Source organism: Paralichthys olivaceus, chromosome 11, assembly GCF_024713975.1.
Source record: "Paralichthys olivaceus isolate ysfri-2021 chromosome 11, ASM2471397v2, whole genome shotgun sequence".
In the NCBI taxonomy this organism is placed as follows: domain Eukaryota; kingdom Metazoa; phylum Chordata; class Actinopteri; order Pleuronectiformes; family Paralichthyidae; genus Paralichthys; species Paralichthys olivaceus.
The window spans coordinates 3,646,242-3,668,097 of record NC_091103.1 but is presented as its reverse complement, the minus strand read 5'-3'; the positions used below and the strand labels follow the sequence as shown (position 1 = coordinate 3,668,097).

General features: G+C 41.6%; 3 protein-coding genes across 6 annotated transcripts; 2 read left to right on the top strand and 1 right to left on the bottom strand.

Moving 5' to 3' along the window:
• The first annotated feature begins 305 nt into the window (after positions 1-305).
• On the top strand, positions 306-6,298 carry il4i1 (interleukin 4 induced 1). Of its 2 annotated transcripts, none has more exons than XM_020102757.2 (8): positions 306-673; positions 1,301-1,406; positions 1,973-2,187; positions 2,877-2,989; positions 3,606-3,807; positions 4,131-4,199; positions 4,285-4,421; positions 4,816-6,298. In XM_020102757.2, the coding sequence occupies exons 2-8, from the start codon at positions 1,376-1,378 to the stop codon at positions 5,582-5,584; spliced, it is 1,536 nt and encodes a 511-aa protein (XP_019958316.1). In that variant the 5' UTR covers positions 306-673; positions 1,301-1,375; the 3' UTR covers positions 5,585-6,298. The 2 variants fall into 2 exon arrangements, with proteins under 2 accessions (XP_019958316.1, XP_069391074.1); XM_069534973.1 differs by having other exon boundaries at positions 672-1,151.
• Positions 6,076-10,749, bottom strand: timm8b (translocase of inner mitochondrial membrane 8 homolog B (yeast)). Of its 2 annotated transcripts, none has more exons than XM_020102759.2 (3): positions 10,500-10,749; positions 7,985-8,329; positions 6,076-6,813 (listed from the first exon to the last, which is right to left on the bottom strand). In XM_020102759.2, the coding sequence occupies exons 2-3, from the start codon at positions 8,084-8,086 to the stop codon at positions 6,646-6,648; spliced, it is 270 nt and encodes an 89-aa protein (XP_019958318.1). In that variant the 5' UTR covers positions 8,087-8,329; positions 10,500-10,749; the 3' UTR covers positions 6,076-6,645. The 2 variants fall into 2 exon arrangements, with proteins under 2 accessions (XP_019958318.1, XP_069391077.1); XM_069534976.1 differs by lacking the exon at positions 10,500-10,749 and having other exon boundaries at positions 7,985-8,098; positions 8,132-8,179.
• sdhdb (succinate dehydrogenase complex, subunit D, integral membrane protein b) lies at positions 9,353-17,455 on the top strand. Of its 2 annotated transcripts, XM_069534975.1 has the most exons (5): positions 9,353-9,404; positions 10,344-10,437; positions 11,487-11,597; positions 13,478-13,628; positions 15,705-17,455. In XM_069534975.1, exons 2-5 carry the CDS (start codon positions 10,389-10,391, stop codon positions 15,868-15,870), a joined length of 477 nt encoding a protein of 158 aa, XP_069391076.1. In that variant the 5' UTR covers positions 9,353-9,404; positions 10,344-10,388; the 3' UTR covers positions 15,871-17,455. The 2 variants fall into 2 exon arrangements, with proteins under 2 accessions (XP_069391076.1, XP_069391075.1); XM_069534974.1 differs by lacking the exon at positions 9,353-9,404 and having other exon boundaries at positions 10,325-10,437.
• Positions 17,456-21,856: the final 4,401 nt, after the last annotated feature.

Below are 21,856 nucleotides of genomic sequence, written 5' to 3'. Positions count from 1 at the left end.
TACACACAAACACACACACACACACACAAACACACACACACACACACACTTTTTTCCCTACACCTGCAGTCATCAGACTGTGAACTGACAGATCTGTCTGATTTCTCAGTGCGTTGTGAGAGCAGCAGCTTTATGCACATTATTCATTAACATGGATGATTTCTCTCCAGAAGCCTCATTAGTTCGGTGACCTCAGTTTTTTTCCCATATAATGACAAAGTGTGAGATAAAACCTGCCTCTCGCCCAATGACAGCATCACACTCAGCTACACACCTTTCCTTTACTGCTCGGCAGTTTGGCAGCTACTGTGACTTAGTCTCACCTGCTGATCAGGTGAATGATTCCCACTTTCTGCTGAATCAGCAACTGTTGCAGTTTAAACCAGGCTGTGGCATAAGTCAGCAGATCACTGGAAATGCAGACACCTCATGCTCTTTCTGGTTTTTGACAGGTCTTTCAGTTCAATAATCTTATATGTCCTAAATAACTTAATTTATTTCTTCCACTTTCACTTTCCTCTCCTACAGAAGACTTAAGCTATATGAGTCATCACAGCCACTGATGCTGTCAGGAAAACGAAACTTTGCTCCTTTTTGACTGTGTTGCTTTTGCTTTAATTTACTGTTACATCAGACCATGTTGATATTACCTAGTGGACACAGAAGGAGATAGGTGAGTGGAACTGCTTTGTTATGGCATTACAGATCATATGACATTAAATTAAAACAACTGACAAATGTAGTGCTGTTGTGTGCACAATGTTTCATGCGATGTATTGCAGCTTTAAATTAGAACCAGGCATTTTTTTTGGTATGACTGACTTTCAGGTCAGATATTGAAATGAATGAAGATGGAGGAAATGAGGTATGCAGATGACTAGTAGAAGCTCACTAATCTGATTTGTTCAGTATGGTTGACTCTGGAGCCGGTGTGGGAAAATATTTCCAGACTCAAGTCTCGAGGAGCCACACAGTCCCCTCATTAAGATGACGTTGTGCGCAATTTCACACATACCACGCATCCAGGTTTTGCAGGTTGCTTCATATAGACGGACGCAGCATTAGAAGTGAAGCTTTATCCAGGACTTACTCATTTCACCTCAGTCATGCAGAGGTTTATGATGACGTACGAGACTTTACCTTTGATAAAGGTGAGTGGAATGTGGCCTGAGAGAAATCTCATTTCACTTTTGAAAGTAATGCTAATGTGTGAGTGTCCGAGTTTATTCGGATCAGGTGGATATTAAAGTTTTACTAGTTCATCACCGAATTTAACTTCTTAATTCTGTGTCTTTGGTAGGTGTCCTTTCCCTCTTATAGTGTCAGGAGCAGCAGCACAGGGAACAAGTCTAGACCTTGGAGTTCCATCCTCAAGATGATCCCTCACATGGCACTGTGCAAATTCTGTAAGTATTAAAACATTAAGACATAATACACTCATTCAATAGTTACATTTGGTGCAATACTTCAATGTCTTGAGTAAATATTTCAGTGTATTCTGTTTCCTTTTGCGCAATACTTCAGAACTGCATAGCTGATTGTATATATTGTGTGTGTGTATTTATTTATTAATAGTTTTTTGCTGCTTTTTTATTTTGCCTGCTTTTCTTGTAAAATTCCTGAATCCCTACGTATCAATTTTATGTAGTACTTGTGCAAATGGCAATACACATAGGTATCTATGTAAAACCCCAATGCAGCTTTTGGAATTCCATTAATTATGAAAGTAAAAAATCTAACCTAAATTAGAATAACAGTATATGTGAATTTCTGCAAAATGACCACAACATTTATCCTTACACAGCCATTTGTCATAGGTTTTACTTCGAGGCGAGAGACATGAGGAAGTTTGTCAGCTGAACAGGTTTCAGTTTGAAATGTTAAAAGTCTGAATATTCCCTCTCTTCTGCATATTCACCTCGTGATGCTTTGAATTAATCCCCCTTGAATTGGTTCTTTCTGTCTGCGTCAGTTCCTCTGGTTCTAGTGGGGGTTGTGGTGATTGCTGTGAGTGGGATCACTGGAGACCCTCTGAGCGACTGCCTCCAAGACACAGACTACAGTGAGCTTCTCGACATCGTGAACAAAGGCCTCCCCGCCGCAAAGACGCCCCGTCATGTGGCAATCATCGGTGGCGGCATCGCAGGACTCACGGCTGCAAAGTTTTTAGAAGATGCTGGACATAAGGTAAAATTTGTTGGTGGTGATGACAGAATGACCTCAGCTTGAAAACATTCAAACCTCTTGATCTAACAATGTGTGTGTGTGTGTGTGTGTGTGTGTGTGTGTGTGTGTTGAGGGTTTGACCCCAGTCTTCCACATCTGCATAAATAACCTTGAGCTGTGATAGTGGACCCTGAATTGCCCCTCATAGAAAATGTGCTGCCCATAGATGCCCTGTATGACTGAATTAAGTCTTTCATCCAGTTGAAATACACAAATAAATTAAACTAAGATATAAATAGTACATAGTTAAAATGTGGAATATTGTCCATTTTGACTACTTTGACTAATTTTGACCATTTGTCACCGTTGACAAGCAAATCAATGAAACCGGTCCCTTTATGACTGATGACTGATTTCTTTAGTGTAGAAAATGACTGGAAACATTCAGGAAGATGCTGTGATACAGAACATGTGTAACACCTTTCAACAACTGGTTAAAACCCTCAGATGTAATACCTGACCTGGCATTCGTGCTCTGAGCACCATTCACACAGTTTGTCTGGAGAACCTCAGGATGTCGATGCGTGCGGCTATTTCTTTGTCTTGAAATGTACCGGTGGTATTTTACTGCGCGTTAATTCCTTGAATCCTTGAAATGGTTGTATGCTGTGTATTTAACACGATGATTCTGTGTCCCCCATGACAACAAGGTGACCATAATAGAAGCGAGTGACCGTATTGGAGGACGTGTGGAGACCTTCAGGAACAGGAGAGAGGGCTGGTATGCAGAAATGGGTCCCATGAGGATCCCCAGCTTCCATAAGTGAGTGTCTCACTCAAGTACAGTATTTAAATACAATTACCACAAGGGCATTCACCACGACTGCATTTTAGTAGTTGTTAACTAAGGACAAAGCTTAACGTGCTGCAGTGAGAAAGTCCGACCGATATCATAACAGTCCATTATCATTATGACCAGAGCTGCGACCGCTACGAATCTTGTTTTTGCTGAACGCTGTTGCCGAGGCATTACAAGTGGCAAGTTGAGGTTTAGTTTGTACTATTGATCACAGTTTTAGGGGCCTAAACATGCTCGAAAATTTAGAAAACATGTCGGAAATTACAAATTTTTTAAAACTTTATATGGGTCTTGCAAATGGCCGTGCCAAAATGGCTTAATAGCGCCCTCTACAAAATTCTCCAGAGTTTCTCAGGCCAGCCCCCTAATGACTCCAGAGGAAGCCCGAACTCAATTGTGTGGACATTGAGCATTTTCAGAATTGTGAATAATGAAATCAGTGACTTATTTGATAGCCCGATATTTCCCTCAGGGATTGGTAGAGACCAAAGCAGAGCTGTAAGCACTGGTCATTAAAAAAATGAGAAAAGCTAAAATGAAAAATCTTACAAATAATGATTTTGATAATAATACTCCACAGGATCCTGCTTTCCTTTGCCTCCAAATTACCGATTTCCCTCAACCACTTCATCCAAGACGACATCAACACCTACTATCTGGTCAATGGAGTGCTAGAGAAAACCTATGCTGTGAAGAATAACCCTGGTTTGCTCAACTACAGCGTGAGCGAACGAGAGAGGGGGAAGTCAGCCGCTCAACTCTTCAGTGAGGCCCTGTGGAAGGTTTGTCTACGTTCCTCTCAGAATAATTCATGATGTTGTTAGATCATCACCAACAGTATCACAATACATACAGAATACATGTTAGCTCTTCTTCCTGGGGTCCACCACACACACAGTCATACACACTACATTAACACAGCAAACACACAGAAACAGCTCATGTCATTAAATTCTTCAAGTACAAAACAAATACCTGGCAAAACAGAATATTTTTGTATTTTAATGTCAAACATTTTATGTTATTTGGTTTTGATGAGAAGTGCTGTAAAAATGAAGTCTGATAAAGACTGACTTAAATATCTTCTTTCTTTGTATGTGCACAGTTGAAGGATGACCTCAAGACTTTTGGCTGCAGTGCCATGCTGCATAAATATGATTCCTACACAGTGCAGGTAACAGTTTGTGTATTTTGAAAATGTCTGAGCAATGTCACACAGGCCATAGTTTGAAAAACATTTGACATTCGACCGCTGACAGGAATATCTGGTGAAGGAGGGCAACCTGAGCCGTGGTGGCTTGAGGATGATCGGAGACATCCTGAATGAAAACAGCCTCTTCTACTCATCACTGCTGGAGACGCTGTACATCCAGTCAGACATCTCTGACAACACTGAGTGAGAAATATTCCGTTTTATTATGTGTCTATCAACAGTGCATCGTTTTTTCAGTCTGATTAAAATACACAGCATATTGTGCATTTGTTCTTTTAATTCAACAAGCAACAGTAACACAAACTCTCCTGCCTGTAGCCTTAAGTCACAAAAGAAGATCCTGAAAGAGTTTGTGTGAGAGTCGGAGCTGCAGAGACAGAGGCTGGGCTCATTCGTATCTTAGATATGAGGATTATTAAAGGAGGCAAAGATGCAGTGTTACATTCAGGCAGTGAAGAGAAAATATCCAATGAAAAAAACATCTCAATATGTAACTCTCAGGAACACGGAGACTTTCAGGGGTTTGTTTACTGCTGTATTGTGATGAAGAGGTTTGTAAAGGAGTGTTTTGTTCCAGGTACTTCGAAGTGACCGATGGCTTCGACCATCTCCCCAGGGCTTTCTACCAGGTGCTAAATTCCACAATCCTTCTCAACTCCAAGGTGAAGCTGATCCACCAAACAAGTGGCAGCAATGTCACCGTCACATATCAGGACTGGCGTAATTCAGGCGCTCTGACCAACCTAACAGTGGACTACGCCCTGATTACGGCCACAGCCAAGGCCACCCTCTTCATTGACTTCCAGCCCCCTCTCTCCGGGGACAAGATGGAGGCCCTGCGCTCGGTCCATTACATCAGCTCCACCAAGGTGGTGCTCAGCTTCAGGGAGCGCTTCTGGGAGAAGGAGGGCATCAGAGGGGGGAAGAGCATCACGGACCGCCCCTCGCGCTTCATCTACTACCCCAGCCACACCTTCCAGGGCACAGACGCAGGGGCCCTCCTGGCATCTTACACCTGCTCTGACGACTCCACCCTCTTCCAAGGGATGAGCGAGGAGGAGGTGATGGCCGTGGTCCTGGACGACTTGGTTAAGATCCACGGAGAAGGAATTAGGAAACTGTGGACAGGGGGGCTGGTGAAGAAATGGGGCCTGGATCCTTACAGTCTGGGAGCCTTCGCCCTGTTCATGCCCTACCAGCAGGGGCAATACGCCAGGGAATTGTTCCAGAGTGAGGGACGGGTGCACTTTGCAGGAGAACACACAGCGATGCCTCATGGGTGGATTGAAACTGCCATGAAGTCTGCACTCAGGGCAGCGAAAAATATCAACAGCTTCACACTGTAGCTTTGTTTCGGACTTTTCTCTTAACACACGTTCGAACACATTCACTCACATTCAGAGAAATGAAAAACATAATGTTCTGGAAGCTCCGAATCCTCTCTGTACGCCATCGAATCTTTAATGTCTGTATTTTATTATTATTATCATTGTTATAATTTCAGTTCAGCCGGTTTATGTTTCAGTTATTAAAACTCTTAGGTACAAGAAAATAAAATGTCTGAATAAAGTAATTGCTTTAAAATGTTATTGCCCCCCCCCCCCAACCGGGGACAGACGCCATGATAACGCCATGAACAGACATCTGCTGTTCGCCGCTGCTACTACATGCAGCCTTTGGCAGCTTTAACAGAAAGATTCATTTTTAACAATAACTGACAAGGCCAATATATATATATATATATATATATATGTGTGTATATGCATTCATAATATTGCCCCCCCCCCCACCTCTTTGGCCAATGAGTATGTTTTCAAACAAAGAGACAACAGACTGATTTCATGAAGGTTTTTTTTTTCTACTTTATTACGGTACATTTATTTTATTGTGCCAGGATACATTAACTTGAGCAGAGGAGAATCTATTTCAAAGATATTTCACCAAGACATGCCTTGATCGGGAGCTTTCAGTCGTTTCAGATGAATATATGAAATAAATCTGTTATTAATCAAAGCTTTTCTTGATATTCATGTGGCCATGCTTCAATAAATTCTCATCTTAAATCCTTGTTTCCCAGTTACATGATTTTTTATCACTGGTGCGACACTAAAAACAGAAATAAAAAAAAGTCCGTCTGAAACCAGATCTTCTCTCCACGTGCTGGTGGATGAACTCTGTCCAGAGGAAGCTGCTCGTCCCCCATTTTGTTTAGTAGACTGAGGATCCCAGTGTCAGTTCATTAAGGTCACATTACATGACTCTTTCTGGACCCGTCAAGCACCATCAGTCTAAACAGTGAGTTATAAAAAACCCGTTCTCTTCACATTATCTTCCATCAACGTGTGAGGAAAGCATAAAACTTTATTTTTGACATAATTTAAGTCCTGTTGGCATCTGTGCTCCATCGTTAATGAGAGCCCTTCTGCACCATCTGTGTGAAGCGGTTGGTTATGGTCAGCGTGGTGTCGATGAATCGCTCGACACAGCTCACCAGGCACGTCTCTGTCCTGTAGTCCAGCTTCGAGCCCGGACTCTCCACACACTTGTCCCAGCAGATGTCAGTGAAGCTGTGCACCTGGAATCAAGAGGAGTAGAATACAGCTGATTAACAGAAGTATGGGATTAATAATTCACGGTGATGGAACAGACCACACAAACAGATGGATTATCAGTACGTGATTACTGACAGGATCCAAACACAGACTGAGGATTAAAAAAACAAAAAACAAGCGCAGGTCAGAGGAGGAAGATGATTCGGACACAGGACAGCCGGACTATTAATGAGCGTCTGTCCTGGAGCAGCGCTGGCTGTAATTATTCAGCGTCGGACATCGCTAAAATAATGAACGTAGTGGAAAACATGAATCTTTGTGTTCTGTCACTGCATCATTGCAGAGGCGTCCAAGTCCACACCGCGATGCATCTAAGAATGGAGTCATTTAAGAACTTGATCTTCATCGGAGGGGTGTGTCTTCTTCTTCTACGTTGGTCCCTCTCACTGAAGATGAACTCATGTGTTTTTAGTGAACCAGCTTCTGATCATCGGCTGTGAGATTCTGACAAGTCACAGCTAAGTCAGCTGCAAATGTGACACACTGGTCAAACAACAGTTGATCAATGCCGGTGCAGCAGTGGAATGGAATGATGTCTTCCAAATATGTCTGCATGCAAATACTGAGGCTAACTAACACCTACATCTGTGTTTTCTACATCATTGAGTTCACACACTCAAGCTTCTCTCTGTAACTGATCTCTTCACATCTAAAACATTCTTAGTGCAGTAACAATAAGAAACCATGAGCCGTGTATCACACTGTGCCATGCTGGGTCCTGAAACTACAGGGACATGGGCCTAAATGTCATATTTAAGAAAGCATGGCGACACCAGATTGTTCAGAAGGACAGGCCTGAATAAAATACTGGGAAAAACAGGGTTTTGGAACAAGCCACATGTACTGACACAAACTCCACTATCAAGGCTGACCACACTATTTCTAATTGGGTATAATTGTCTTGTTATGCAGATATGAATGCACTTCTTTCCACCAGCTCCCAGTGTTATACCATCAACAACTTTCTAACAGTGTATTTCCGCAGAGGACTCTCAGGTTGTCTCTTCGTCAGGGACTACAGTCCCACCACAGGAGACGCGCTCAGGTCTGGGATCAGTGATCTCACGTGTTGTGGACCTGGGAGCCACAGGACCGGTTAAAACATTCAGGTTGAGCCCCGGTTATCAAACACACCTGGGCCTGGAACTGGGCCTTCTGCTGCTCCACGGCGATCATCCGCTGCAGCTCCGACGCGTCCGCCTTCTCCGACGCGCTGAAATTGTCGAAACTGTCCATGGCGTCGTTACGCAGCGTAAAAGCAGCAGCGGCGGGTCGGTGCCGAGCTCCTGGAGGAAAAAACGTGGAGGAGCGAGGTCACCTTCTGTCGCGGAGCCGGGCGCAGTGGCTTGTGGGTAAAAAGCACAGATCTACAAATCATACACAGGGGGTGTCTGAAGCGCCTGCAACATGAACGGCGCCCCCTCTGGTCAATAGAGGAAGAGCAGGCGGCTGCAGGGAGCACTGGTACTGTCAACAACACTGGGAAGTATAAAAAAACCAAAAACTTTATTTGTACTCTGAACAAATGATAACACTCAATGTCAAGAAATATAAATGCATTTTGAAAAACATAATTAAACACAGTTTACTTATCAGGGTAATGTGATTCAAGTTCAAAACCACTCTCACTATTTTGGATTACATGAATTACATCCTGCACACTGTTTAAACTCTTTTATTTACTGGTGGTATTTTGAATTAGTTAGAATACTTTGTATTTGAAAGGTGCAGTAGTGACGTTGTCTACTCTCAATCTAAAGTGGAACAGGACGTGTTGCTTTGATTCTAATATGCACTGAATGGTGAAAGTGGTTGTATGATGATCTTTTATACAGAGTTCATTTTGCAACTCTACATCAGAATGTCCGGATTGTGTCTGAGTGACACTATGAGCTGGTCTACTGTCAATCTGACAGGAGTTCGGACAAAGAAAATGAATAATTTGTCCCATTTTTTTTCATTAATTTATTTCTATATGTTTCAGTATATAGGAACATTGCTGTTATTGTAAAATCAGCTCTTTACATATAAGTTAAAACAACATGGGGGCGTTCAGAAGTGGAGTCTGGCTTGATTGCAGCCAATAAGCAAAGGTTCTTTCTGCGGATTGAATGTATTTAAAATGCAGACTGCGGTCGGCTGCACATTCATGTCTGCTTCAACAACTAGGACCAACCAGAAAGAAAACCTGGGGTTGTGTCTTTTATTCGCACACTTGATTACAACTGTGACACATTAACGATGCAATAAAAACAAGGTTTAGCATCAGTGTCATTCTTATTCTGTAAATACAAGATCAATCTGTTTTCAGCTGCTTACAAGAGACAAGAGGTGGATGGATTATGTAAACTAGAACGACGTCATAATCAAACCCTTCAGATGCCTCGGTCATCTGAGGTCATATTCGGGAGGTTTGCGTGACGTCAGGGGAAGTAGGACCGGCATTGCTGCGCTGGCCCGTGCTCAGCTGCACCATCCATGTGATTTATAACTCAGCGTTTTTACTGCGACTCAGGAAGTGACACTGACAAAGATTTTCAACGTTTAAGAGAAGGTAACTCAAACTCAAATTAAGATCTCTCCTAACCTCACTGCTTCACATCAGTATGAACAACAGGACACATGAGAATATAAGAAACTCATCATATTTTACAAGTGCACAAGGATTCAAACACACACAGGACTTTGTGTCACCGACAACTGATCACATTTTTTGAGTCAGTTAATTCAAACATAACATTGGATTGTGCATCCAGTTTGCAGCACATCAAATAACTGATTATTATGAAATATTGCATCTTTTTGCTGTAATTACATCTGTACAATCAAATCTAAACTAATTAAAAAGCTATGATGATGAAGTGTCTTGTGTAACTGTGATTCCAATGTGAGCAAAACAAACTGCAGTATAACCTAGTGTTTACAGTCAACGTAGAGAGAACACATCACTCCAGTCCGAGCCAAACCTCACAGCTTCCATGTAATATTCTACTGACTCACTTATGAATCACTGTCTCTGCTTCATAAAGTCAGAACTTTTAACCCCTCACATTTCTCAGAGAACCCTGAGAGCAGACAATCATTAATAAAAAGGAGGGATCACGCTTTTATGCGTTCAGCTCCGACACCGCTTGAAATCAGATCAGCCAAATGAGTGCTTCACTTTTAGAAGTAGCTGTAAACTCACATCATGTGTCGATTTTTTTTTTTTTTTTGCTTTTGTTGAGTTGTGTTTGTTCTTTTGTCTGTTTTGTTTTTTATTGCATTGCTCAGTGTTGCATGGCTTTTCTATGATTTGCTGTATGTGTACTTGTATTTTGTGCTTTTGTTAAGTGTATCTATTTGTACTTGTATTTTTCTACTTCTGCAGCACTTTGTAACCATGTATTATTATTAGTACTAGCAGTATTAGCAGTAGTAGTAGTAGTAGTACTTGTACGTGACTGACTGATCTCCTCTCACACTCAACATCTTTGTGCCGCTGACGACACAGCAACTACATCCGGGTAACTGTGGTGACCTTGGTCGGAGTATCATCATGGCGGCGATCGTCAGGTTGGGTTCCGTGTGTCGCAGAGGAGTCAGACGTGAGTTCTTCTGTGTGTCTGTCCCCCTGTGTGTCCCCCCTGTGTCCCCCCCAGTGTTTGACCGTGTGTCCTGACTTCACTGAAGTCGAGACGGAGAGGACGAGTCGCTCGGCGGCTGTGCAGGAGTCCACTCGTGTTCTCGTCTGTGGTGATGATGAACCAGCTGTGTTTAACTCACTCGATCCTCTCATCTGGTGTTACACACTTTACACACTTTATACACTTTATATAGTTTGTCTATAAATAGCGACGCTCAGTCAGAGGCAGCCAAACCCACCGTGACGTTCTTGCTCTGCGACGTTTGTGAATCACAGCTTCACTCACGTCAGTGACGTTAATGTCCTTTATTCTAACTGTGGGAAACACCTGAGATCTGTGATTAGCCTCAGTGTGTAACACTCAAGAGCACAGGGGTCTTACTGGCAAAGAGATGATATCGAATAATCCCACTGATGTTTCCACTCTGAACACTTTCAACTTTCAGCTGCAACGTGACTTTTCACCACTAGATGTCACCAAATTCTGCACAGTGAACCTTTAATAGCTTAATTTGCACCATGAACATACAGGTCATTGTTTTCACTCTGTGGTTAATGAATCATATTCAATGTCGGTAGAAGTCACGTGACTTTGGGCTGAATACAGTTTTGCAAAACAGAAAATATGTTCTAATAAAAAGATTCCCCCTTCGTTTTTCATTTGAACTTGTAAAGCATTTTATTGTGACTTGTAAAGCACACGACTGATTCTATATAAATCATTTTTATTAGTATTACTGTTGTTGTTATTATAATAAATCACATTGAACACTAAATAAGAAGTTGTGATTGTGTGACACACATTGTGAGTGTTGAATAGTTTGTCTGTATTGTTGCATTATCATTTAGAAAGATTTCAATCACAGACCAGAGCAGAACATATAAATAATCTCCGTTGTGTCAAGACATGCTTAAATAATTTGCTTTATAAGAATTAAATGTGGTTTGTTGTGCTGATTCCAGCTGATTCCATGTTGGTGGTAAATGTGACATGTTGTCCTTTCTCCTCAGCTCTGTTGTACCAAACCACTCTGTTGTCCAGACCTCTGGTTGTACCACACAAATACCAGGAGCAGCCTCACCTGCTGACAGCCAGGATTCATGCGTCGCAGGCTCTGTACGGTCAGTGTCGTGTGAATCAGCAGCACAACACAGTTTCACCTCTGACTGACCTGAACTCCATTATCACTGCAGCATGTTGTAACTAAGGTCTCACTAAACATGAAGGTATCATAGCACCATTCATTGTGACACAACAATTTCCCAACTGGGATCAATAAAGTTAATCTAATCTACTGTATGTGAGAGAGATCTGTCCACCGCACTGCACTCCGGTTGGACAGAATCTACAGTAGTAGCACTTGGACCAGGCAATAAAACAATATGAATTAATGATTTCAACATAATTTTCATCAATAATAATATAATAAAAGTTCAATATGTATCGATATAATGCTTACATATTGTATATATATCAATATAGGTTATACATTTTTATACATTATATTTTATAAGAGAAATATTGACATATATGAATACAGAAAAATTAGAGTGGGTTGAATATATGCTATAAATTCAGATTAATAACAGAATCAAACAGAGCTAATTCTCGTTTCAAAGGAAATATTTTAGACAGCGGAGCATTTTTAATTTTGTACATGGAAATTGAAACAGGAACAGAAAGTGAGGAAGTTTTACAAATTATAGATCAACCTCAAGAGTTTGTTATTCTCTGTTCATGAAGAGGAGTGAGGAACCACACACTCACTCCAGAGCAAAAATCTGATTTTAAACTTAAATAATAATAATAAATAATAATGTGACATTTATCAAGATACTTATCGATATTGACTTTGTATGAAAATGTTTATCCTGATATCATTTTTGGCCACGTCGAGCGGTCCTACACCAACTAATGGGTAAGGGTTGGACAGAAGGAGGAAAGGTGAGCTCGGCAATGCAATCAGAGTAATATCATGGAGAAGATAAAAAAGAGAGGACCTTTTAAATAAAGCGAATTCAAATAAAGTAAAAGAGCTCAGTTTTAAGAAAAGTAAGATGCTATGGCAGGGAGCTCAGTTTGTGTGGTTTGACACCCTGCAGCTGGCCCACAGTCCTGGTGTAGTGTGGTCCACACCAGATGCGACAGCGGTGTCAGTATTTTTGACACCAGGTTCACGTGAGGTCTGCAGACCTCCCACACTTTTTGGGTTAGCGAGTCATTAACAGATAAAGTCAGGTTTATCTGTTAAACACCAAAAGTTGGTTTACCTGACATTAGTCTTGTTGACTGATTGTCAGTATGTTCTGATGGAGATTATATTAACTTGAAGTCTCGTACAATCACGCAGTTGTTCCATTCTCCAGTTCAGAAGGTGTTGGTAATGCGTCTCGAGGTGATTGTTGTTGTTGCTTGTGACATCGAGGTCACACCGGTGGGAAAAAAAAAACTGAAAGGCAGCTTCTCTACTGTTAATGGGGAAGAAGTTAATCACCTTTTCTAAACAGGTTTACACACAATTTAAAATTTGGTGTTAACTAGGTATCATTTAGCTTTTTCTTTCACAGCTCTGACAATGTTTCTGTCATGAGCTTTCCTTAGCCGACCTGTTCAGTGTCTCTTCCTCCGTACGCAGAGTTTTTCCTCTTTTCTCTACTTCAAATGATCTCTCTGCTCTTGTTAATTTTAACAGCAGACAGTTTTCTCAGGTGAAATCCAAGAGCAGGTGCTACGAGCTATTTTATGTTCACAATCCATCGAAAAAGGGAACCGAGTCAGTCACATGTTCCAATATTTTTGGACGTGGACAAAAAGGGTGGTTTCAATAAAGTGCTATGTTTAACATCTATACACAGGTGTGTGTGTGTGTGTGTGTGTTTACACACACACTGTACAACTGTAATATACATCAATTAACTGTTGTTAATTTATATAAAGTCTTTGGTTTTACCAGGCAGATGATTGTGTCTGCTGACACTCTGCTGTTTCTCTTGCTCCTCAGCCGGTGCCGGCTCCAAAGCTGCCTCCCTGCACTGGACAGCGGAGCGAGTGCTGAGCATCCTGCTGCTGGCCATGGGACCCGTGGCCTATTATAGCCCTGGTCCGGTCATTGACTATTCCCTGGCTGCTGCGCTGACACTGCATGGCCACTGGTAAGATACGTCTGAAGGTGCCATACCTTCTCTAATGCTGCTGAACGTGTTCTGTCTTTCGAAGTCCTTACATTTAAATTTATTGAATCACTGCCAACCCGCAGGTTTCTGATGATGTAGATTAACTTCCTTGTCGCATGGTAACTACACAGCAGTCATGTTTTCTCTGCTGGTTGGTTAGTGGTTAGGAAGGTCAGATCAGTTAATGTCTCAGTGGTAGGGAAGGTTATTTACAGTCGCACACCTAAGTACATAAATCTAAAAAGTTGAACTGATGCTCGTTAATTGGCCACTAATCTTTAACCAATGAGAATAAAATGTTCTATTTAGAATTGTCAAGTGTCTGTGACACATAAACACCAATTCAACATTTCTAATAACACGAGTTTATCTTTACAAACAATAAAACATGAGGACTCACACATCATCACACACGTGCAGCTGCTCTGACTCTTGGCTGTCGAGGTCTGTCACAGTCTCATTCGAACCACCTCAGGTTTACAATGACCCGAAAGCCTCCGTGTAACCGCTGTGTAAGGAAGGAGGAGGTAGAGCCCGCATTTTGTTTTATTCACTCAAAAACTAGATCCTTCAGTTTGAGACCAGGACATTTATGCTTTCACTCAAAACCATGTGCTCACACTTCAGTAGCTCCTGCTTGTGCTTAGAATGTTTAAACAGTTAATATTTAACTGTAAATCATTCACGTATACTCGTAGTTATGTATATCGTCAATCGCTGTTTTACAGAGGCGTTGGTCATTTTTTGTGGTTGATAGTTGTTTCTTGTATTATTTTGTGTACCCTGCTTACATCATCATGGAAGACTGAATGTTAGAAACACTTGTATAAAATAAATGGAACGGTGCCACAGACCTCAGCCTCCAAAATGACCAGGTACTTACACAGACCTCACCTCTCCTGGGAAAAAAAGCAAACATGGAGGTTGGATTCATCACATGAGGTCCTCAGTGAAGTGTATTCCAGTGTGAAATTGTGAATTTGTCTAAACGTCACCCCGGTGATCTTAACACCCACATGTTGTGATTTAACAGATCAAGAGAACTGAGGCATGAGTCAGAGTCCTTTGAAGCCTTCACAAACTCCGTCGCCAAAGGTCGCGACTCAGTACAAAGATTTAACAGACACAAGGCTAACTCTGAGCCAGGGTTTTGGTTTTTTTTTAATCCGTCTCACCGAAGCTGTCTGCGGCGGTTAATTCAGACTTGGTTAGTTGCGACTGTTAGCAGACTCGAGCAGGTGGCTTCAGCTTAGTGTCACAGCGATGTGCTCTACCATCAGTTAGAGCGCGGAACAGCGTGGCAGGTTGAGGCCACAGACCAGGCTTTGCTGGTCTCTCAGGGGATCGTTGGTGTCTGCAAGGGTCAGATTAAATAAAGACTCAAGTGTCATCTGGTGTCGAAGAACGCAAAGGTTAGAAAGCTTCCTGTTTTCATCTGGTACTGAGGATAAGCAGTGTCTGTGTCTAATAGGATTTTATAGCACTGAGGAATGTTTGAAGTGAGGCACCCTGGTGAATGTTGGGCAGAGGAGGGGCTGTCAGCACATACTCATAGTATTTAATACTACGTACGTGTCCTCAAAACTTCTGATTGTTGTTGGTGTCTATTGTTAACATGTAAAGTGAGCGCAGGTCAGCGGGGGAGGGAGGAGGAACAGGACTTAGCAGACACCTGACTGACAGTTCGTGAACACATGCAGAGAGTATTGACCGCATCAACTGACATTTACAACTTCTAACAGATTTAATCTTAAGTCTAGTTTATTAAACTTCAGAGATTGTATTTATTAAACTTCGATAATCAGCAGCATGTTTGGCTCACTGGATATCAGGGCTGTCAGTTCTGACCGAATATCAAGCTGGAACTAATTTGACATGACAAACATCAGACCAGGTTGAGTCCTGACGGACACTGACGATGTTCTGACGGAAAAATTGAAACGGGAGCACATGGCTAAAAACATTATGCACAGCTATGATTAGTGTTTCTGTCATTTGGATTTTTAATTATTCATTCACCGCTCATCTGTTCTGCACGTTGTGTTTGTCTCTTAGGGGCCTGGGGCAGGTGTTGACAGACTACGTTCACGGTGACGCAAAGATCAAGGCCGCCAACGCAGGTCTCTTCCTCCTGTCCACGGTCACCTTCGCCGGTCTCTGCTACTTCAACTACAACGACGTCGGCATCTGCAAAGCCATTGCCCTGCTCTGGAGCAAATGAATGACTGTGGACTTGGGAGGACCCAGACGCCGGGACGGGAGCAATCTTGTCCCGGCCGATTGTAAAAAAAAAATTGAAGGTGTTCTATGTAAATTCTTATAAATATATATCATGTTGACCATTTTGACAGTGATTGACATGTGTGTAACTGCAATTCATGTCTATCAGTTCCGGCTCGGTCTTTATATTAAGTTCTTGCTCAGCTAAGTTTGGGTAATAATTGGGCGACAGGAGTCCGTAATCTTTTCCTTACATGTGGGAGATGAGCTTCTCTTTTTTTGTTCAGTGTCGACTAAATTCAAGCTGTGTTCTCACAAAGCAACATGTCCGGTTATTAAATGTCACGACCAAATATTCCAAAATACGAGAAATCCAGTATCCTGATCTGCAGATGTTATATTTACCAGGGACATGCAACAAAATAGCTTCAGGTGGTTTTTTGTTTTTTTCCAGGTTCGGGTCCTTTCTGTCGCTGACGTCTTAAATGTATTTTCTTTCAAACGCAACAAGTATACGCTGCCTTTTGCTCAGTAACGCTTCAGGAATAAGAGGGCAGCCCTCACAGATTTAACTTTTGTTTATACAGGAGTTCACCATCCACATCCCCCCCCCCCCCCCCCCATCATCACAGTACAGCACGGTTCAGAGCGTACTCCTGTCTGACAGAAACGCTGTCTGCAGCTTTACAGTGAGAGATGTTCCTCAGCCGAGTGTGCAGAGACTGTTTTGTGCAGAGTTGAGTGGATTTGCTTGTATTGGCCGGTTTTAATCCTGGATATGAGTTCTGCTGCTCTCGTGAAGGTTCATTAAGGATAAGGGAGGCTAGATTTCAAATTCAAGCCATTCAGCAACACTCAGCCGACCTGTGCGTCTCCTGCAGGAGGGAGCAGCAAACAGCCACAGCAGGGTCTGAATTTAACAGCTGCAAAATGCCGTCCTCTGCCAACCAAGTATCACTCAAGACCTTAACGGTGTCAGTCATATGAATGCCTCTGTAACATATTGACTCGTGTTGTATTTAATGTGTGAAACTCCTTCCACTGTGTGAGTCAGCAAACTTCAAACTATGTTTTCTAAATTTATTTTTGCCGCTTTCAAATAATTTACAACCTTTAAGCAAAATAGAGCAAAAATGTCAATGTAATCTTGGCACATTTACTCACAGCATATAATTGCTTGTCCTTGCATGCAGCTATTACCAGCAGTTATTTTTGTGTGGCTGGAATGAGCAGGGTCACAGGTCGGGTTCACGGATTCAGTCCTTTGTCACAATGTTCATGCAGTAAATGTTTATGAGCGCTAACGAGTTTGGTGTTGGTCTGTTTGCTTAGCGCATCAATCGTCAATTTGTCATATCTGTTCAGCTGATCTCCTGTCAGATTATACGCACAAAGTTAGATGTGAGACAGGTGCACTGCTCCTGTTCAGTGGATTAAACTTGTCTTCATGCTTTCATACTTATGACATTTTATCACTGAACAGAAATCTACACTCTGACAGATGTATGAAGTATGTAAGAAAGTCGCATCTTCACTTTTACACATTAATGTGGGATAAGATTAAAAATCTAAATTTAAAGCAACAATCGTTTCTGAATACCTGTTTGTTTCAGAAACAATAAACTGCCGCAGAGGGGAGAAGACAAACACGCTCAGTGAACAGGTCCTGTATGCAGCTGCTGTGACACCAGGTGTCAAGGCTAGAAATGACAAATAGCAATAAGAAGGAAAAGTTAGCTTGGAGTGTTCCATGTTACCACAATCAATACGTAATGACCTCCACCCCGTCCATGTGTTTGTTTGTTTGTAAGGACGATTACTCAAAAATAGTTTCCATGAATCTTGGTGAGAGGATGTGATATAGATCAGGGAAGAACTCTTTAAATGTCGGTGCTGATCCAGGAATCTTTTTCACACTCTTTACTTCTCAGATAATCATTCATGAACCTCGACACATCCAGGGGACCGATATTTCTGATTGTGTAAATATGAAGTATTTAAATATAGGGGCTCATTCTAGGTTACATTCACATTTACTTACATTGTATTGGATTCGGCTGCAATGCTGTTTACCCCGAAACTCCAGAAGTGTTTTGTGGAATCAAACACTTTCACCCACCCCTCCATCGCCTTAGTGGTGAGTAGATAACGAGAGAATTTTCATTTTCGGGTGAACTATCCCTTTAAACCTACAGTAGTTCCACAGCACACGTATAAGTGGCACAACAAGAATCTTTTTGTAGAGGCGAGCAGCAGAAAAGAAAAAACTTGCAGGACAGCAGCTCTGTATGCAATTTATCTTTAATGCAACAAACAGGGTCTGTTTTTTATGATGACTTGTTGAAATGATTAATTACATCTATCTAAAATAGCCTCAGCGGACTCGTCAACGCCATCGGGACCTTCACCACGCAAGACTAGTTTCTTCAGAGAAGGATTCCCGTCGACACAAGTGAATCCCAGGAATTTAGAAGGGTACACAGTGGACTCGAACATGAACTTGTCAGCTGTGAGATGTATCAGGTAGAACAAGGCCTTGTGTGCACTATTCGGAATTTCGTCTGGGATATCCTGTAGAAAAAAAAAAACATAAGTGGCAAAAAAAGAATCTAAGCAGCACAATATACGATGAGTGATATATGCTTACACATAAAACTGCTGCAGCTCTAACTATCCCATAATTCCTTCTCCATCCTCACCATTTCCTCGGGGTAGATTTCGTTGTTCTCGCTGCAGCACGCCACCATCTTCTTGTCATTTGAGTTAGCATACAGCATGACGGGCACCCCCTTCCTTTGCTCAAGGGAACTTTCACGGTACGTGTGGATGTTGAATTTGCAATCTGAAAAAGTTAAACACAAGAGAAGAAAGTGAGGGAGGGGAAATGAAGTATCTGAAGGTCGGGTAAGTGATAATAATCCAATTCACTTTGAGTCAATTCTGAGAAGATGTCGCCATGCGCCGCTAGCTGTATGTTATACGCTGGAAAAGAATCGGTTTAAATACTCGGCTCTGGCTCAGTTTTCAGGAAAGAAAGAAACCGGGATGACCTGATCTCCACTTACACTGTTACAGCCAATCAGAAACAAGGGCATTTGTGCTCAGGAAGGTGGAGGTGAGGAGGCAGTGGGCTAAAAGTCTTTTTGAGAAAGAAATGTGGAATCATCAACTGTTACATCTTAAAACTTGTCGTCATCTGCCTTTTATTATTGAGTGTGGACGACCAGAAGCAGTGCCCTCACATGACTCACTCTGCGACAGCTGAAGGCACAATCTACTGTTAGCCACTGGGCAGTAACGATTCTGAAACTGAGGCTGAACCTATGAAACCAAATTCTACGATTAGAACCATGGCCGCCCCGACCACAGCCCACAGCTGCAGCTGGAGGTGCAGGTGCAGGTTGCTGAACTCGTTTCTACCTCAAACTAGGAGGTTATGTTTTTAATCTGCACCTGTTTGTCCCTTAGCAGGACGATGCAAAGAAATCTGGATTCCTATTAAACTGAAGAGAAGAACCCATTCGGGTTTGAAGTGGATCCTGATCAGGGGGCAGAACCAGGACACTTTCACGGCTCTTTCCTTTAAATTGATTAAGAATTATGTGTGAATCTTGAACATGTGCTGTGTGTAATTTGATGTAGATCCAAATAAAATGTCTTTAATTTATTTCACAGCTCACGCTATAACACATGTAAGTCATGAAATCATCATTTTTCTCACTTACTTTAGTGCAAGATGTATATTATGTACAAATATAGTATGAATCCTAGCTGCATGTGTCACATGCCTGTTTTGGTCCAATCATGATTGAGTGGTAGTTTAAATAGGTCAAGAAGGATAATTGATAATAGTGCTATTATTTGTTGTGGCACGAGGCAGGAATTTCATGTAACTAACATCCAATAATAAGTTTTGAGTTGTTTGCCACGGGCTAACTTGAACACATTGGGAAGTCCTGATGTGTTGGATTCATGGGAAGGACGTGTTCCTGGAGTTGCCGAGTTTCTGTCATCGCCTATGAACCAATTAACAATCACCTCTAAACAGTCTAAATTTTGATGTGGACCTTTCAGATGTTACACTTTTGTGTCTCGCAAACTGCACGTCTATCTCTCACAGGCAAAAAAAAGACGTTATTTGTCCAGGAGGGCAATTTAAATTAAAGTATTTTAATGCAACACATTCTGTTTACACGTTTTTTCCACATTCCGACTTCAAAGCACGTGAACAAACCAAAGATGCTTCTCCGAGCTCATGACATCACAAACAAACAGTTGCCTCCCGGTTAGCGAGAGCTGTTTTTGTAGTGTGTGTTAAAACTTCTGTTTGCAGCTGCTGTTTCTCTCTGGATGTACATGTGTTATAGGTGCTGTAAAAAATCCCAGTGTAGATGCTGTCATGAGTTTGTCGCTGACTGTTTTCTGCCTCACAGCTGAGCACACAGCTTCGGCTGCTTGTGTAAATGAAAGTACAGTATTTTCCCTCATGTGGCTGCACTTTACCATGTCGAGACAGCTCGTGTGTCGATAGGTGCTGTAGTCGAAACTGTCCTGCGGGGTTGAGAAGCAGGATTTTATTGTCCTTGCACCGGAGGTAGTACGTGAAGCTGCTTCCTGAATATGTGAAAGAGTCTCCATCCACAACTGTTTGTTTGTGAGAGAAAAATATAACATCAGTAACATGTGCTTTATATTCTACTACAAATGAAGGCAAAGTGGGGAATCGAAAGACTGAGGCACCTTACCTGTTTCACCAACTTCAAACAGAGAGAAGAAAAAAACGGATTAGATTTTGGGCTATATTATAAATCACAGCATTCACACAACAGGAATCATATTAAAATTAGTGGTGGGACTCCATTAATAAAATTAATATAATTAATTGGAGGCTTTGTTATTAATGAATCTCAGTTAATCGCATATCAATATTTGACACGAGAAGCAACATTTTTCAATTTAAATGGATTTTGGTATATGACTGAATCAGTGAGTACACATAAATGAGCTTAAACAGTGTGTTAGCAAAAAGTGCAATATGAATAAGGAACATTATGACTGCATCGTTAACAAGGCACAAACTGAAATTCTAGTTAGATATATTCAAGCTTTTTCAGGACATTTATGTGAACTTTCTGTCTTCAACAAATTTGTTTTTTAAAATAAAAAAAAGCACTTTATCATAAATGGTTGGGGTCAGACGACGCGATCTGTAGCACCGCTTCTAGACCCTGATCTTCTACCACCGAGAGTGGTCCACAGTCCACTGCGATCCATTTTTTCCAGTGAGTTTGTAAATTTGTCAGTCGTGGATTTATTCATTTTGGCTTTGAACCCTTTCATCTTGTCGAGTGTGAATTGGGACGTTGTCTGTGCTCGCTGCAACATGTTTGGCATTGAGGTAGTAGCTGATGTTGAAAGAGCTCCGGTGATTTTCATTCTTGCACAATTTGCACAAAACTTGTGCAATGAGAAACGTTCCGCGCTGTTTGGAGTGCAGGAATAAATTACAATTAAACGCGTTATTTTTTTTTTGTAATTAATTAATCGTAATTAACGCAATAAAGATAAGCCCTAACTCAAATACTAATAAATATAACACCACGTTCGACGGGCACGTGCACAGATAGACCCCTAGTGGTGCTCAACCGCTTGCCCTTTTGACCTGGATGAGAAAAGTGCCATTTTTGCTGGAGCCCAACTTTTTTCATCATTCATCAATATTTAAAGGTCTAGTGTAGAAGTGTCATGTTGCAGCTGAACACCCCTCACCTCACCCTCTCCTTCCAAACATGAAAAAGAACCTGTGGTAGACTTTAATTATCATAAAAACTCAAAAGGTGTTTAGTTTGTTCAGTCTGGACTAATGTAAAAAACATGACGGCCTCCGTAGAGAGGGTCCCCTCCATGTAAATATCAAGTATTTGAATATAATATAATATATATTGAATAGTTTCCTTTCACCTACATCTTACACACTGGACCTAAAA